This window comes from Suillus subalutaceus (genome assembly GCF_016647625.1).
Source record: "Suillus subalutaceus strain FC151 chromosome Unknown DFJ58scaffold_53, whole genome shotgun sequence".
Lineage (NCBI taxonomy): Eukaryota > Fungi > Basidiomycota > Agaricomycetes > Boletales > Suillaceae > Suillus > Suillus subalutaceus.
In genome coordinates this window covers 155645-170178 of record NW_024540302.1, presented here as the reverse complement: position 1 = coordinate 170178, position 14534 = coordinate 155645, and the positions used below count along the sequence as shown (strand labels likewise).

Below are 14534 nucleotides of genomic sequence, written 5' to 3'. Positions count from 1 at the left end.
TGAACTCAACGATTTACCTTAACTAGTCCTAGCCAAGTGGTTGATAGATTTGAAATCTGTCCTTCCTGGATCGTGCAGGTTCGAAACCCGCCGGCAATTGTTTTTCTCCATGCAAGCGGGTATGAGCTCGTGGAGAGGTCTTTGAATGTCAGCCTATGCATAAGACTCATGGCCAGGGTGTTAACAGGTTCGAAATCTGTTCCTCCTGCATGGTGCAGGTTCGAAACCTGCTCGCAATAGTTTTTCTCTGTGATCGCACCTTGGGCAGCTCATGGAGAGGCCTTTGAACGTCAACCGTAAGACTTATGGTGAAGTTGTTAACAGACTCAAAATCTGTTCCTCCTGGATGGCACAGGTTCGAAACCTGCCGACAATATTTTTTCTCTATGATCTGAATGCTGTGTATCATAGTACAATGGCAGTCGTTTATCGAGAGCAACATCGAGTTGCGTGTCTTCAAATACTCAGCACATGTGGTGATACCTACTAAAGTTTGGAAAGGACAGAAAGCCTAGCGGGAGCTGGAAGCAGACGAACTTGTGGGTCCAATGCGTGAGAGACGCGGAAACCACCGCAGCCGATGTCTGGAACATGTTCAACGGAGAAGGGGGTCTTGTTACTAGTAGCTGCACTGGCACTTCTGGTCTGCAGCATTGCTGGGGTTGCTCTGTCGATCACATTGGATGTCCATGCTGGTGGCGTGCTGCCGCTTGAGGCAACAACCAGTGTAGGCTTGCTGGCGAAGTGGACGCGGTAGCTCCGCCAACTTATGCCTTTTCCACTGTAGGCATTAGTAGTGTGCTACGAGACAATATCAACATCACGATATGGATATCGAAAGGTTAGGAAAACTTACATATGTGCCTCGTGTCGCAAACTTGAAGACGTCTACAAGGGGAATAAGGTGTATGGCCCCGGGGAGCAGAGGAACGAGAAAATATATCATTCATCATGCTCACCCTTCGGGGTGACGAGTGGTGGTAGCGGGGGCAGCGTGGAGAGCGTGAATCAAACTGTCCAAGGATGGTCAGCGTACTGACACTACTGCACCATACGCAACTCTCGCGGAAGAATTCCTGATTATTGGCTTCGATATTTGGCGTACTGGCAATGTCGATTCATCCATGCACTTTCTGCCATTCGTAGTACTACTAGTTTAACACGGGGATTGGATTGGGGTGTTCAGAGTCGGCAGCGATTCTCACACGATTCGAAAGTTTGAATCTTAGAATCACTGGCACGTCGTTTGACTCTGAGTCTCTGACTGCCACTATTATCGTTATAAACAGCGTGTACCACAGCGTCGTCGACACTGGGGACAATGCGGAGCTTGTGGTTTATGATGAACCATACAACTTGACAAGGAAGCCTTCAAACTTGCTTAACAACAGCACATGCTGGACCGCTGTGAAAGGTTGCCGAAGTCCGTACTATAGTAGGCTACGCCCGGGTGCTGGCATCCAGCCGACCCGCGCCCGCTGTACCCGACTATGCGGGTTCTACCAGGGTAGGTATTCTGGTATCCGGGCTGGGATATTTCCCTCAAACGAACACTAACTAGCAGATCACTGAGTGTGTCATATGGTCCGTCATACTCGCAATTCTCATTGTGAACTATTTTTGATTCCAATTTGTGTCCATTGAGGATGAAACCCTATGTAAGACAATACTGTCTAATCTATGGGGCCCTGGGTGTCCCTTCTGATTTCTGGAATCGCGAATATCCTAATATGAGGCTTACCCCCATCAGTCCGCTTCTGCGGAGTGTTACAGGATCTAATGGAACATGTGGTGTTGGGGAGATTTGGTCAGTGAGTTGGCGCGTCTGTTCTTTTATTCTGCTTGTATCCTCGTGATGGTCGAGATTCCGTGTAAGCGAGATTATATTAGGGGTGGATCACAGCGTGGTTATGTGAGGATTATATTTGATATCCTGACGTATGGATATTATTATGTTGATGGCCGCGTTTCTGCTGATGCGAGTCAGTTCTTTCTTTGTAGATAATGCGAATGTGGTCTCGAAGCGACGGGTGGCGTTGACATAGCGGACTAGAAGGGGGACAGCTTCGGAGTCGGTGATGAGGTGGGGTATGGATGAGGCTCCGCGTCCTAGTGCGCAATGGAGGGGGTGTCTCTCTCAGGTAGTGCGGACATTCTACGATGAAGTAGTGGACCGATTTTTCTATGTTTGGGCAGTGTGGATTTAGTGTGGGTGTTAGGTTTTATTGATTCGATTGAGGGAAGCGAATTGTGAACGGAGACTCATGCACATGAACAGTCCTGTGAGGCCTTTCAAGTTGGGGTAGGGTGCGGTTAGCTTGACGAATGAGCGCCGGTTCGTGACATTTGTCAATGCGAACTTCATTCACGGGAACCCAGTTGCATGGACTCCTCGGCTTTACTTACTAGATGCATGATTTTTACACGCATCTTACAGATCTCTGGTGTTCGGAAGTCTCGAGTGAGAAATTGCGATGATGTTTGGTACGTGTGTTAGCCTTGTTTGACTGTGCCAAGTGTATGCCTGATATCATGTTGGCACCTGGGGTGAGCAGTGTACTCTCCCGTAGTCTAACCTTACGTAAATGAAAGAATGCAGTCGCTTCTTCTTTTTCAAGGGTCACCGGTATCATGTAGACCCGACTCGTTATCGTCCAGAACCGGGACCATAAACAGGACAACAACCTTGGGCGTCAGATAGCATCGTGACGACCGCGGTCTCCTGACCTCACTTCCACTGTTCGGGCAGTCACATTCCCCTTGGTCGACGGACTCGGAGCGCAGTCTTTTGATCTCTGATAGCACCATAGCCAAGCAATCCCTGAAGAATTACGCCCTCCTCAAGTGAGACTGGAGATAGAGACACAATTATTTGCATACTCACCTATTCCAAGCCCCCAACGTTGCCGCTTCGAAAGGACCAGGTCTGCTTGATTCATTTGCAGCCCGGGCCTGGTAGCATCTGATCCGGTTACTGCCTCCGAAGAGATTATATTAATATTGTCGGCAATCGGAGCCTCAAGCTCAAGCGCGGAGTCCCCGGTCTAACGAGAGCCTACACACTGCCTACACGTTATGATTGACAGTGATCAACGTATACGTACAACGATCGATCACTCCCCGGTCGTGTGATGAGTCTCGCGTGACGGGACGGCCCGCATAGCTTACAAGAATTCCTATTCGTCAATAATTTGACGTTCGTCCTAGAGTATAAGTACAGGGTACATGCATTCCATTGCAGCCATTCTCTCGCCAATCCTCTCTCTACAAGTTTCACAATGACAATGAACAACCTGTCCACATCCACCCTCGACGGCGAAGTACGTGCTTGTGTTTTGATACGCTGGAGTCCATGTCCTGATCCCAATGTCAAACATAGGTTCTAGCAAGCATCCGCCAGTCCATCTCCGGATTTTATCAGCGTTGCGGCTTGCAATATAAGAATACCACACTGGACGAAATGTGGTACTCAGAATGCTGTCAGGAGGCCATCAACCGCGGCTATCCGATGGATGCCATCCTCCCATACATGGCCGTTGGCGTGGCCATAATGTCCAACGCTTACGGCCACCTCCCGGACCGTGCAACCAAGATGTGGATCTGCCTCTTCACCGCCGTGGCCACTTGCATCGACGACATGAAAGATTTAGCGCATGTGTACCGTTTCAACGAGCGGTTCGCGAATTGCCAGTCGCAGGAGCATCCAGTTCTGAATACGTTCGATGGGCTCTTGCGGGAGGTCGCTTGCCATTATTCTGCACCGGTGTCAAATTTGATTGTCACGTCCGCGCTCAACTTCATATCTTCCATTTTACTTGACAATGAGACCCAAGATATGCCGGTATGGTATTTCTCCAATAAAGGCAACTTCGATCTTTAACCCTTTGTGTGAATAGATCTCACCGCAGGCTCCCTCGTACCCTTTGTATTCTAGGATGCTATCAGGCTTGTCGGATGCGTACGGATACTTCATTTTCCCTTCCACACTCCCACTTCGGGAATACGTTCAATGTATGCCGGATCTATCCATAGTCATAAACCACACAAAGTAAGTACATTGATGATTTTCTGTTAATCTTTCTAACCTGCCATGATTCAGTGATATATTGTCATACTACAAAGAGGAGATCGAAGGCGACTCCGTAAACTATTTGTCGCTCATGGCAGCCTCTAGTGCTCTCACCAAACAGGACGCTCTCCGTGAACTGATCGAGAAAACTGTGCAAGCATATCACAATGTCCTCGAATTCCTGAGACCACGTCGTCCTGAGGCATATGATGCCTATGTTGCGTTTTTCGATGGGTATGTCAAATTCCACGAGACCTTAAGAAGATACAAGCTAGAGGAGGTTATGTCGGAGAGGTCGTCTTCTTGATGGATACTTTTCTTATGGTACTTATCAACTTTCTGTATGTCGATAACGTCTTAGAGTAGCTGCCACTTACAGTACCCCGTCTCTATGTAATCTGCCAGGCCCTATTAGATTGCCAGTCCCCTGAGCTTTTCTTGCTCCTTCCAGTTTCGATGGGTTTTATGAGAATGTGGCCATTTTTTCCGAAGTACTTTAGCATCTGTGTTAATTCAGTGTATGTAAAGCTCGAGGACTCGCTGTATAAAACTAATATTCGGTAAGATCAGCGATCGCTCAGAATTAAATAAATCATGCTATATTTCTCGCGCGGGAAACACGATCCCACCCACGGACATTGAATATCAAGGATCCATCAATTCACTGATACTTACCGTGACTACAGTCTTTGGCCGTTGATCTGTGTGTAAGACAAAATGTCGACTAGAGCGCGCAAATAGTCGTGGAGGTGTGGATATACTTGTACAATTGACTCAGGGACAGAGCCTTCTGTGCCCATCTCATGATCCAAAATTTTAATGCATCTGAATCGTCGTTCTACTAGTACTTAAAACCTTCTTAAATTTCTTTCCTGCGTTACATGTTGCTTGTACATATTTTCATTTTCGGCGGACTTTGAAGCATAGCGGCACCACGACCACGGCATCTCGGCACCTTTCCGAGTATACACTGTACAACCAGCTCGGGTTGCGGCAAGCATCCCGCACACACAACACGCGACTCCGAGACCCCCACTTCTTTCTCCAGCTCACGGTTCACAATGATACGCTACTTTTCCGTGTGCTATCTTGCATATGTACTTTTTGCAAGTCTCCCATGCGTTCTCGGTAAAGCGGACACGACAGTGAACAACAAAACGATTGACCGAGTGAGTCGTAACGTTTCTGACGTGTGAGCAGGAACAACTTTGTTTCGGGCTTGCTTCACTTCTCCGTCAGTGGGCAAAGCCAGAATATCTCATTGTTTTCATCCACCCAAGACTATACAGCTTCGCACACATTCGATATTTCCTCCATACATTGATCAAGACCTACAAAATCGGTGAGACAAAGATGTTATGCCCCCAAAATGCAGTCTCACACCTACGTGGTTTTCAGTTGGTGGGATTTCGGTGCAGATGCATACATTGTGAGTCCAGTCAGTTTTCGAAAGCGACCTCTTGTATTCTAATGTCACATAGAACACCAACAAACACATTCGTCTTGCGCGCGCTCGCCCATCTCAAATGGTGCGCTAGACACGTTGCCCGAGCCTCTCTTTAATTCACATTTTACATTAGGGATGGCTCTGGTCACGCATGCCACTGACTGCTTCCAATTTCATTATGGAGGTAGAATTTAAAGTAAGCGGCAATATTCTGATTTTTAGCGTGTCCAAACGGGTTGTTAGATCACCGGCGAATCAACGCACTTGTACGGAGACGGAATGGCTATCTGGCTCACAAAGGATCGAGCTGAACCAGGCCCTGTCTTCGGCAGTAAAGGTTAGTCCTAGTCTTACTATGGTCACCTTGATTTGATATTATTTCTCTCCCAGATAACTTCGAAGGGCTCGGTATCTTTCTGGACACGTGAGTCACTGAACCATTATCTTTAATGTTACTCTTCTCACCTATGATACAGTTATGCAAACTCCCGGCATCCCTATGGCTTTCCCCGCGTCATTGCAATGTTGGGGGATGGCCAGACGCCCTACGACCTAGCGCATGATGGTGAGGCCAACAGCCTAGGCTCGTGTTCAGCCAATTTCCGTCGTACGAACGTGATCACGAAGCTCAAGATCACCTACGTGAAAGATACCTATCTTGATGTGCGTCTGGATGTTTGCACTGCCATAACTCTTTCTCACGCAATTGTAAGATAGGTAAAGGTCCACTATCGAGCCTGTGCGCACAAATCTTTTGATCGGAGAATTAACACTGACAAACACCCAGGGGATAGCTGGTCTGACTGTTTCCGCATTACTGACATAAGTCTTCCCTCCGCTCCATACATCGGCATCTCCGCAATGACAGGCGAAGTATTCGATTCGCATGAGTGCGTATTGCGTTCTCTAACAAGTGCCTCCCGCTAACACACTCCTTAGTGTCATTTCCGTGACGACGTGGTCCGCAGTTCTGTCGGCCTCTGATTCGCAGCGCAACAAGTTTGGCGGCGGCAGCAAGAAGGGTACGTTCTCGCGTAGGCCTGGAACCGAGTCGCAAGGCGGCTCATGGCTCGGCTTCATCTTCAAATTGGTGCTCTTTATGGGCGTCTGTGTGGGTGCTACGTATGGGTATAAAACCTACGCGCTTAATAAGAGGAGGGGTTATCGTGGTTCGGCATTTGGGGGCTTGGGTTATGAGAGCCGGAGGCGGTTCTGAGAGATTATGTCGAGCTCGTGTACATTCTGACTTGATTCAATGAAATCACCGGGAAATGGGTTTCCAGGTCTTAGGGACCGAATTTCGATCCCATCAGGATTGTATCGTATTGATGTCAGTTGAGCTCAGTGTTGTACGGGATATGTATCTACTACATACTACTATCTACTAAAATGTAATGCCGATGTGACAGAGAAGAAGAGCTGAATACTACTACTACGACTACTACTACTACGACTAATGCTACGTAAAAGATATACAAGAGGCAGACTGAGCGAGAGGACGTAGGTATTTATGTAACTACAGAGACGCACACGCAGATTGGTGATGAAAAGAAATACTACTGCTACTAGAAGATCCCAGAACAACAGAGATAGGACACAAGGAACAAAAGGATGCCGAAATACAATGAGATGTCGGGTCATTTTGGTGATACTAGGTCACAAGGTATGGTAAACTATACACCATATCGCGTAGCGAGGCGCTCCTGGATTACAGGAGGGAAGCTCGAAACCTGTGCGGCCCAACCTGCCTCATCGTGATGCTTGAAACCAGACAAAAGTTGTTGGAACATCGAATTCAGCTCTGCGGAGGGTTGATGCCACCTGATGATGGCATTGCAGAACCAGAGAAGGCTCTGCGTTTTTTTTAGAAAAAAATCAGTATTATCGCACACTCAGAGTAGGAACTTCGACAAACCTTAGCAATGCCCGCTGGGTTGGTCTGCACAAGAGTGCATAGACCGCGGAACGCAGAGTCTTTCTCTTCATTATCACGAATCTCATACAATGCTAAGCACCATGCTTGTGCAAACTCGGGCAAATGGGGAGCGACAACATTGGGATGCATCAGCCCAATCCTCCCAATGGACACAGCAGCGTTCTCGTGAAGGCTGCGTGGAGCCTTCGGATGCAGCAAGATAGGAATGAGACGTGCGATGAGAGGATTAACCCACTGCTGGAACTCCGGGTCGTCTAGGAAACGGCGTGTTTAATGACTCAATATTGAGAATGGGTAAGTCTACTCACCACGCCCATAGCGCAATGCTACTTCCCCGACAGACCAAGCTGCGTTATTGCATGCACTGATGAACTCGACCTTAGGCTCAGGGTCAAGTTGTTCGATAAGCTCCGCCATGACGGCAGGCAGATGAGGACGTAGGAGCTGGAAGCAGCCCATCGCAAGGTCTCCAACGAGAGCATAGGCACTCTGACGGACAGGTGCCTGTGGGTGCTTGAGACACACCGTCAGTAGCTGAAGAAGGTTAGGACTTGTCTGTCCAATGAGAGCCTCTAGATGCATGCCCATGCCCTGGGCAAGGCCCGATAGGAGATCCAGTGACACCACAAGGAAGGATTTGTCAGGCTCATCAAGGTCGGGGTTCTGCTGGTATGCTTGATACTGGAGCAGAGACTGGTGGATGATGTTCACGCAGCGCTGGAAGACCGGTAGCGCGTAAGGGGAAAATGCCGGTCCCATGGCAATTGTGACGGACGCAATGCACTGGGATACCAAAGCATGAGAACTCAAAGTACCAACAAATCAATCAGGGTCATACCTCAAGAAGTGGAATCAAATCATCGTCATCGTCTGACAATTTGGCCCATCGAGACGTCAAAGGAGGCATCAAGATTTCCACATATGCGGGATTCTGCAATGCTCTGCCGACAGCGTCCGCCAATGTGCCAACAGCATCATACAGTATAAGGGTATTCTTGTGCTGATATTTATCGAACGCAAACACCAGATTCCGGAGGACAGGTTCCAAATAGGGTACAAGCTCGGGCCCGGCATCTTCCTCTAACGTTGCGAACGCACTACATCCTGCTTCTTGTACACGTTTGTTGTCGTCCAGGACCATTCGCAAGAGCTGGTGACTTTTAAGTCATCACAATCACATGCAAAGTAGAAAATACGCACGCCTTCCATTGTCGGGACAAAGTACGAATTCTTATGTTGCTCCGATATAGGTTGAGTACACCAGCTTGCATACCGACCCAATGTCCAGCAGGCAATTGATCGAACAAGGGGCTATACACTTATTCGTCAATCGTCCCACACAGTAAGGGGGCAAAGTATACCTTAGGGTCATTAAGTGTGTTGATCAGATACGGGACGAGGGTTGTCAAATGAGGCTCGATCGCGTCAATGCAGCCTTTGGGAATAAAATCAATATACGATCATCGCATAAGAAAGCACCACCAGCACCTTCTGCCATTGCGCCTAATGCCAATATGCCACTTTCCCTCTCTAACCACTCAGCACTCCAGAGTTTATTCTTCAAGGGACCAAGAAGCACGTTCAGTAACTCGGGCCCAAACCTCACAGCCAGCACATCCAGCGCAGCAGCAGCGCATTTCCTCAAGTTCCACTCCGTAGACATCTCATCAGCAAAATCATCGTCATCAAGGTCGTAGTCGTCCTCATCCTCATCGTCCAATGTCTCCTCGCCATACGCCCCCCGCTTCCGCTCCTGTCCATTAGCTTCTGTTTGATCCCGATCCAGACCGTGTGTTTTACCCCCGTAATGCCGTGGCTTAATGTCGGTTTCCTTGTCAGGGACGTTGGTATCTTCTGTGTCGCCATCAAGCCAGAGAAGATCATCTTCTCCGTAAATCATGCAATCGAGCAGTACTGGAGCAACTCGTCCTAGGAGAGGATGGAGGAACGCTGCGAGGTCAGGATCCTCGGCGAAAGTGAGCCAGAACTCGCAGGCTTCGAGGGCCACACTTTCATTCTTATCTTTGGTCGAGTATAACATGTACTCTGCGACATTCGACATTTCCGGCATTAACTTCTCGGGGCGGGCTGCAAGAAGTAATACAAGAGCCTGGCAGACGTGCCTTCGAACAGATGGATCCTCGTCAGATGCGCGCTTGAACAGGCAGGCGATGAATGCATCGATGTGGACAAAAAGGGATTGAGAATTGATTGGCACGAAATATGAAAGACAGGCAACGGCATGTGACCGCATTTTCGGCATTGGGTGCTCCGATAGCACGAGGAACTTGGGGATCATGTAATCCAGAGGACGTGTTCCGTTAATCTCAACATCCATTTTGCGAGGAAAGTCCTCGCAAGCTTTCTCGAAAACGCTGAAAGCAGCCTGCGTGGTAATTTTCAGCATTCGCAATCGAATAGTGACACAGATAATTATGGGATATAAATGTCGCGTGCTTTGGGACTGTTCGGGCTCAGCATAAAGTCACGTCCAATTAAATGCGACATTCGATGGAGGAGAGCTGCCGAAGAGCCAGAGCTGCACTCGCATGGGCTTTGCCCGATTATCAAGCGGCTCGAACTTCATGGGGAGACACTTGCTCCGACACGATCCCATGTTCCAGCCTCGGAATATCATCACGCGGACACTCACCTCCTGGAGAGCTGGATCAGGCGAATCTAGCATGTTCACCAATTGCTGCAAGCAATCTGGCCAATTTCTAGGCTCAAGAGCACCAAGGAATGCAACAATATCATGACCGGCAGCATTCCTTATCAAAGGAGGAGAGCTGATGAAAGCTTGAAGAACAGCCGACTTTGCATATTCGGCCACCTCCGGAGATACGTTAAGGAGCAGACGCGCGTTGTTCTTCAATAGATACCCAGCTATCGTGCGGATTTGGTCTTCCTCTTGGGGGAGAGCAGTTAAGATGTATGCCAGATATGCAATATAATCTGGTACACGTGTAAAGGTGTTCAATTTCTATTTAAGCGAATGTTAACACGCTGCAGATCATCGCAAGGAAAATCCAAACATGAGTGATTGCTCGCTGTACATTGCCTTGCGTATCAGTTGAGTCGCGTATAGTCTGCAGGATCTCCTGTAGACCTGCAGGCTGCGGCGTCCAAGTAGACATCGTTAAAGGCCGTCAACGCGCGTGAAGTGTAGATTTAGGGGAACGCGCCGCAAGAAAGAAAGGGCTCAGTCGGAACTCTTAACCAGTGGCAGGAACCCTTTCTGCCTCTCCCAAATTACTTTGTGTGGCTTTATTTGACCTCGTGAGAACCGATAGGCGTAGTACACAAAGAACGTCACGCTTGTCACCTTGAAACCAGTAAAACTCCTGAGAGGTTTCAGGAAGCCCATCATTTGAGCATCATGATTAGTAGTTCGCAGGAAAGGACCTCGATTGGAGCCTGGTTTTACTACATTCCTAATACCCAACTGGTTATGATCTATACTTTTGGGTTGCAACTTCCTTGATCATCATCGGTTCAATGATGCGGCGACGATCAGCAGTGCCGTCGGACACGGAACTCAGTGCTCATCCTTCCCTGAAGGACACGTATGACTTTCTCGCGAGCCTTGATATGAGGTCTCAATCAAGCTTCAGCTTCATCCAGGGACCGCGACCCAGACCTCAGACACAAATTCAATGGTCACCATCACTGAGTGTGGTAAGGGCAACTCTCACCCACGCCTTGGATCGGTTCCAACAAAGGTGTCTTTCACAAAACGTATGTATCAGTGCTATGAAGATGGATTTACACTAAAAGTTCCATGTGAAGCATTTATGATCGGAAGAAGCAGTAATAGCGCAAACTTTGTACTTATCAGTCCTCTCGGGCGCTATGGCACTAAGCTTCAAATCTCAAAGCTTCAAGCTTCAAGATCAGTCGCAATTAATTACCGACCAATGAAATACTCCCTAATTTCCCAAGGCCGCTGGAAATCCCCGCACAAATCATGAGGTTATGCTGTACCGTGTGACAGTGATCAAGCTACTTACAATGCAGCTTTTTGGCTAGCTGACCAGTGGAAGACACAGAGAAGATGCGTTCCAAGATAAGCTGTGTTCGTGCTCGGTGCATCTTGCAGTCTAGCACGAGCGGGTCTCGCGAAGCCACTGTTCATTCCATGCGCGATTCAGTGCCTCCATTTGTGAGCACGGAAGCGAAAGTAGGTAGTGTTTGGTCATAGTGTGAGTACTTAGAGAATGCACATACCAAAGAAATACCGAATGATACCAAATAGCGATCATCACTTGATCATCGCGGGTATTTATTTCCGAGTTCTCGAGATAGAGTCCTCCATATCCATGGAAACAAGACAGTGCTGTGTATGTAGCATAGCATTGTTCATATTTCGGTACCCTATGCATATTACAGAAATTTGCTTTAGCCCAGATTCATCTACAATATGAGTGGTCCGTCACGTAGCTCTTATTCTATGGAAGAGCTAGCCACTTTTCGAGCAACTTAGGGAAGTTAGGAGTACCAAGACCGGTAACTGGATCCCATCCAGCGGTTGCGTTGTAACCTTCAGTACCACAGCCCGGGTTTGACCCTTCAGTGATATCATTGAAAGCACCCGCGAAATCAGTAGAGTAGATCTAACATCATAAATTAACAACTAAGACAGGGCAAAAGGGTAGGAACATACCGTAGGGTTAATGAACCCAATCGTGCTCTTGCCTAGAGCGAGACGGGCATCGTTGATCATCGTAAAGATGGCACCACTGACTGGTGAAGAACAGGAAGTTCCGTATACAAGCTCAAATTCACCGTCGATAGCGACAACGTAGTTCTGACAGGAAATAATAGACGTCAAACCCCACGTATCCATGCAATTTGTGACAGACACTCACAGCTCCGTTGGCAGAAATGTCAGGCAAAGCACGAGACTGATAGTTGGCTTTATTCAATTGAACATATCACATTCACTCTGACACTCACCATGCCAGTCGAGTTCCAGATAGTTGATGGGTAGTCGGGAGGATAAGTCTCCAGATAGTAATCGACAGCGGTCTTCTGGTATGAGGGCATCGCGAAGTAGTTACTGAAACCTCCACCAGAGTAGATAACGTCCATGCAAGCCATTTCGGGTTGAGCCTGGAAGACGGTTGCATTTGGCTTCACCATGGTAGCGCCGACAGATGTGACGTAGGGGCAGGTACCAGGGAAAGTGGGATTGAATATCTTACCGGTCGTGGACTGAGTGCCTGTTGTCGTGTGAGAAGATAGAAGTGAAAATTCAACTCAAGGCATACCATTAGGGTTCAAGCAAACGTCATCATTACCAGCAACGCCATAGTCTCCAGAGCTGTACAGGATGGTAATACCCATCAAGCCAAGCTTCGCATACTCTGCACACTGGCGCGCAGTATAGAACGGAGTGAGATCAGCCTCATTGTATCCGTATGATGTTGATATAACGTAGGCGGGCGTAGCAGTGCCACAGTCCTCAGGCCCTATCACAGCAAGTTTATTGTATATACGATCCAGCAAAGACGGGGACTTACCCTCATAACCCCCTCCGTATGGGTCAGGATATTGGGAATCCACAGTGTAATTGTCACCGCCCTCGAACGTGCAGTATGACCCATCAATGGCGTCGAGGAAGTTGTTGAAAGAAGCCCCTGCCAATGAGGTCAGCGAGATATTTACGGCGTTTTCTACTGTTCTCATCCTACCTTCGACCATGTCACCAGTCTGGTAAAGAGTGACATTTTGCTTTCCAGTGACCAGTGACATTCCATATTGGAGATCGAGGTCCGACTCGCCGTTGTAATCGAAACCTTGGTACTCGGTCTGTGCATACCCTGCAGCACGCCTTTATGGTTTGATCAAAGAAGAACGCTTAAAGTAATCACCTCCATCAATGGAGACCATGACTGGCTCCTTTCCGATGAGATCGGTGGAGAAGTTCATGGCGAACATTTGCAGGTCGGTTTGCAAGTACGCCTGAGGAGTGTATTCCACTAGGTGATGAATTAGCTCACAAGGTGGCCAATGGAATGGAAAGCATACCGACGCCGAAGCTGTTCTTATCAGTAGCGACAGGCTCGTATACAAGTTCATATAGAGCCCTCAAGCAGATAGGAGTGATGTACTCGTCACACTGCTCAAGCTCAGTCACTGCCTGTGAGACAGAGCCAGTGGTCTTCGGGGTGATTCCTACACCAGGTTGACCAATCCCGCCAGCAGGTTCCTGACTACCAGATCGACGCTTGAGTTTCACGTCGAAGTTGACGGAGGGTAGGACAAAGTCGACATGAGTGCTAATGTGCTCAGGGAGATGATAAGCTTCGCAAGCTAGAAAGTGGTGCGTGAGCGCTGCAATAGTGACCTCTACGGAGATACTAACCGACGTGTTCCTGTCCGGAAACATGAGTGTAAACATGATATTCGGTGTTCATGAGCCGTTCCGCTTCTTCGACCGTAACATCGACGTTAATCCAACCCTTGGTGGAACTTACGCGGACACGCTCGCTCGCTAGCCCATTCTCAACAAGCCAATCTTTGACGGTGGAAATGGATTCCCCTGAGGGTGAGAATTTTCGGGAAATCTCTCCTGCAGTCCAGTGTTTGCCGTAGTTAGCTGACTCCGGGTGAGAGACATCGTAAAGATATTCATCGATGAACTCCATGTTACTCTGTTTCAGAGCAAAGCGTAGAGGAAGGATTGCTGCACTCTCATGCCTTCGAGTGTGAGACCATCCAATAGGAATGGCGTTGCGTTTCTCGTGCACATTATATGGGCTGAGAGTAGGCCCCGCCAAGGCGACTACTGCGAGGCTGAGGGTGAAAAATGTGGTCAATGAGCAGCGCATGTCGACCGAGATGACCAGAACCTGACAACAAAATCAATCACCAGCCATATCCTTTATATCTTTCTCGAGAACAGCAGCAGCATGGTTTGTGCCAGGATTAGACTGTAAGCACACGAAACAGAGTCTCCTCGATGAGACACCCTCTCAAGTGCTCCCACACTGCGAGCTGTTTCCCCGAGAAACGCATGGTCGGATGAGACACTCTTGGATTATACTGTCCACAGTCTAGGGGAGGTCCCACCAGACAGG

General features: G+C 48.4%; 3 protein-coding genes across 3 annotated transcripts; 1 reads left to right on the top strand and 2 right to left on the bottom strand.

The window, feature by feature from the left end:
- Positions 1-3278: 3278 nt before the first annotated feature.
- DFJ58DRAFT_727975 (legume-like lectin family-domain-containing protein) lies at positions 3279-6732 on the top strand (the record flags this gene model as incomplete). The annotated part of the gene is made up of 15 exons (XM_041385535.1): positions 3279-3320; positions 3380-3841; positions 3897-4048; positions 4100-4303; positions 5270-5303; positions 5350-5411; positions 5468-5498; positions 5551-5598; positions 5650-5712; positions 5760-5853; positions 5907-5940; positions 5993-6179; positions 6234-6255; positions 6304-6406; positions 6456-6732. The coding sequence occupies 15 exons, from the start codon at positions 3279-3281 to the stop codon at positions 6730-6732; spliced, it is 1815 nt and encodes a 604-aa protein (XP_041243920.1).
- Positions 6733-6816: 84 nt separating this feature from the next.
- Positions 6817-10774, bottom strand: DFJ58DRAFT_384396 (armadillo-type protein). The gene is made up of 9 exons (XM_041380139.1): positions 10488-10774; positions 10106-10435; positions 8941-9838; positions 8814-8887; positions 8653-8763; positions 8291-8602; positions 7761-8235; positions 7432-7706; positions 6817-7369 (listed from the first exon to the last, which is right to left on the bottom strand). Exons 1-9 carry the CDS (start codon positions 10587-10589, stop codon positions 7190-7192), a joined length of 2757 nt encoding a protein of 918 aa, XP_041243919.1. The 5' UTR covers positions 10590-10774; the 3' UTR covers positions 6817-7189.
- Positions 10775-11488: 714 nt separating this feature from the next.
- On the bottom strand, positions 11489-14285 carry DFJ58DRAFT_883006 (peptidase S8/S53 domain-containing protein; the record flags this gene model as incomplete). Its single annotated transcript, XM_041394580.1, has 10 exons — positions 11489-12065; positions 12116-12259; positions 12321-12356; positions 12409-12674; positions 12723-12923; positions 12975-13091; positions 13146-13274; positions 13326-13433; positions 13483-13767; positions 13820-14285. The coding sequence occupies 10 exons, from the start codon at positions 14283-14285 to the stop codon at positions 11901-11903; spliced, it is 1917 nt and encodes a 638-aa protein (XP_041243918.1). The 3' UTR covers positions 11489-11900.
- Positions 14286-14534: the final 249 nt, after the last annotated feature.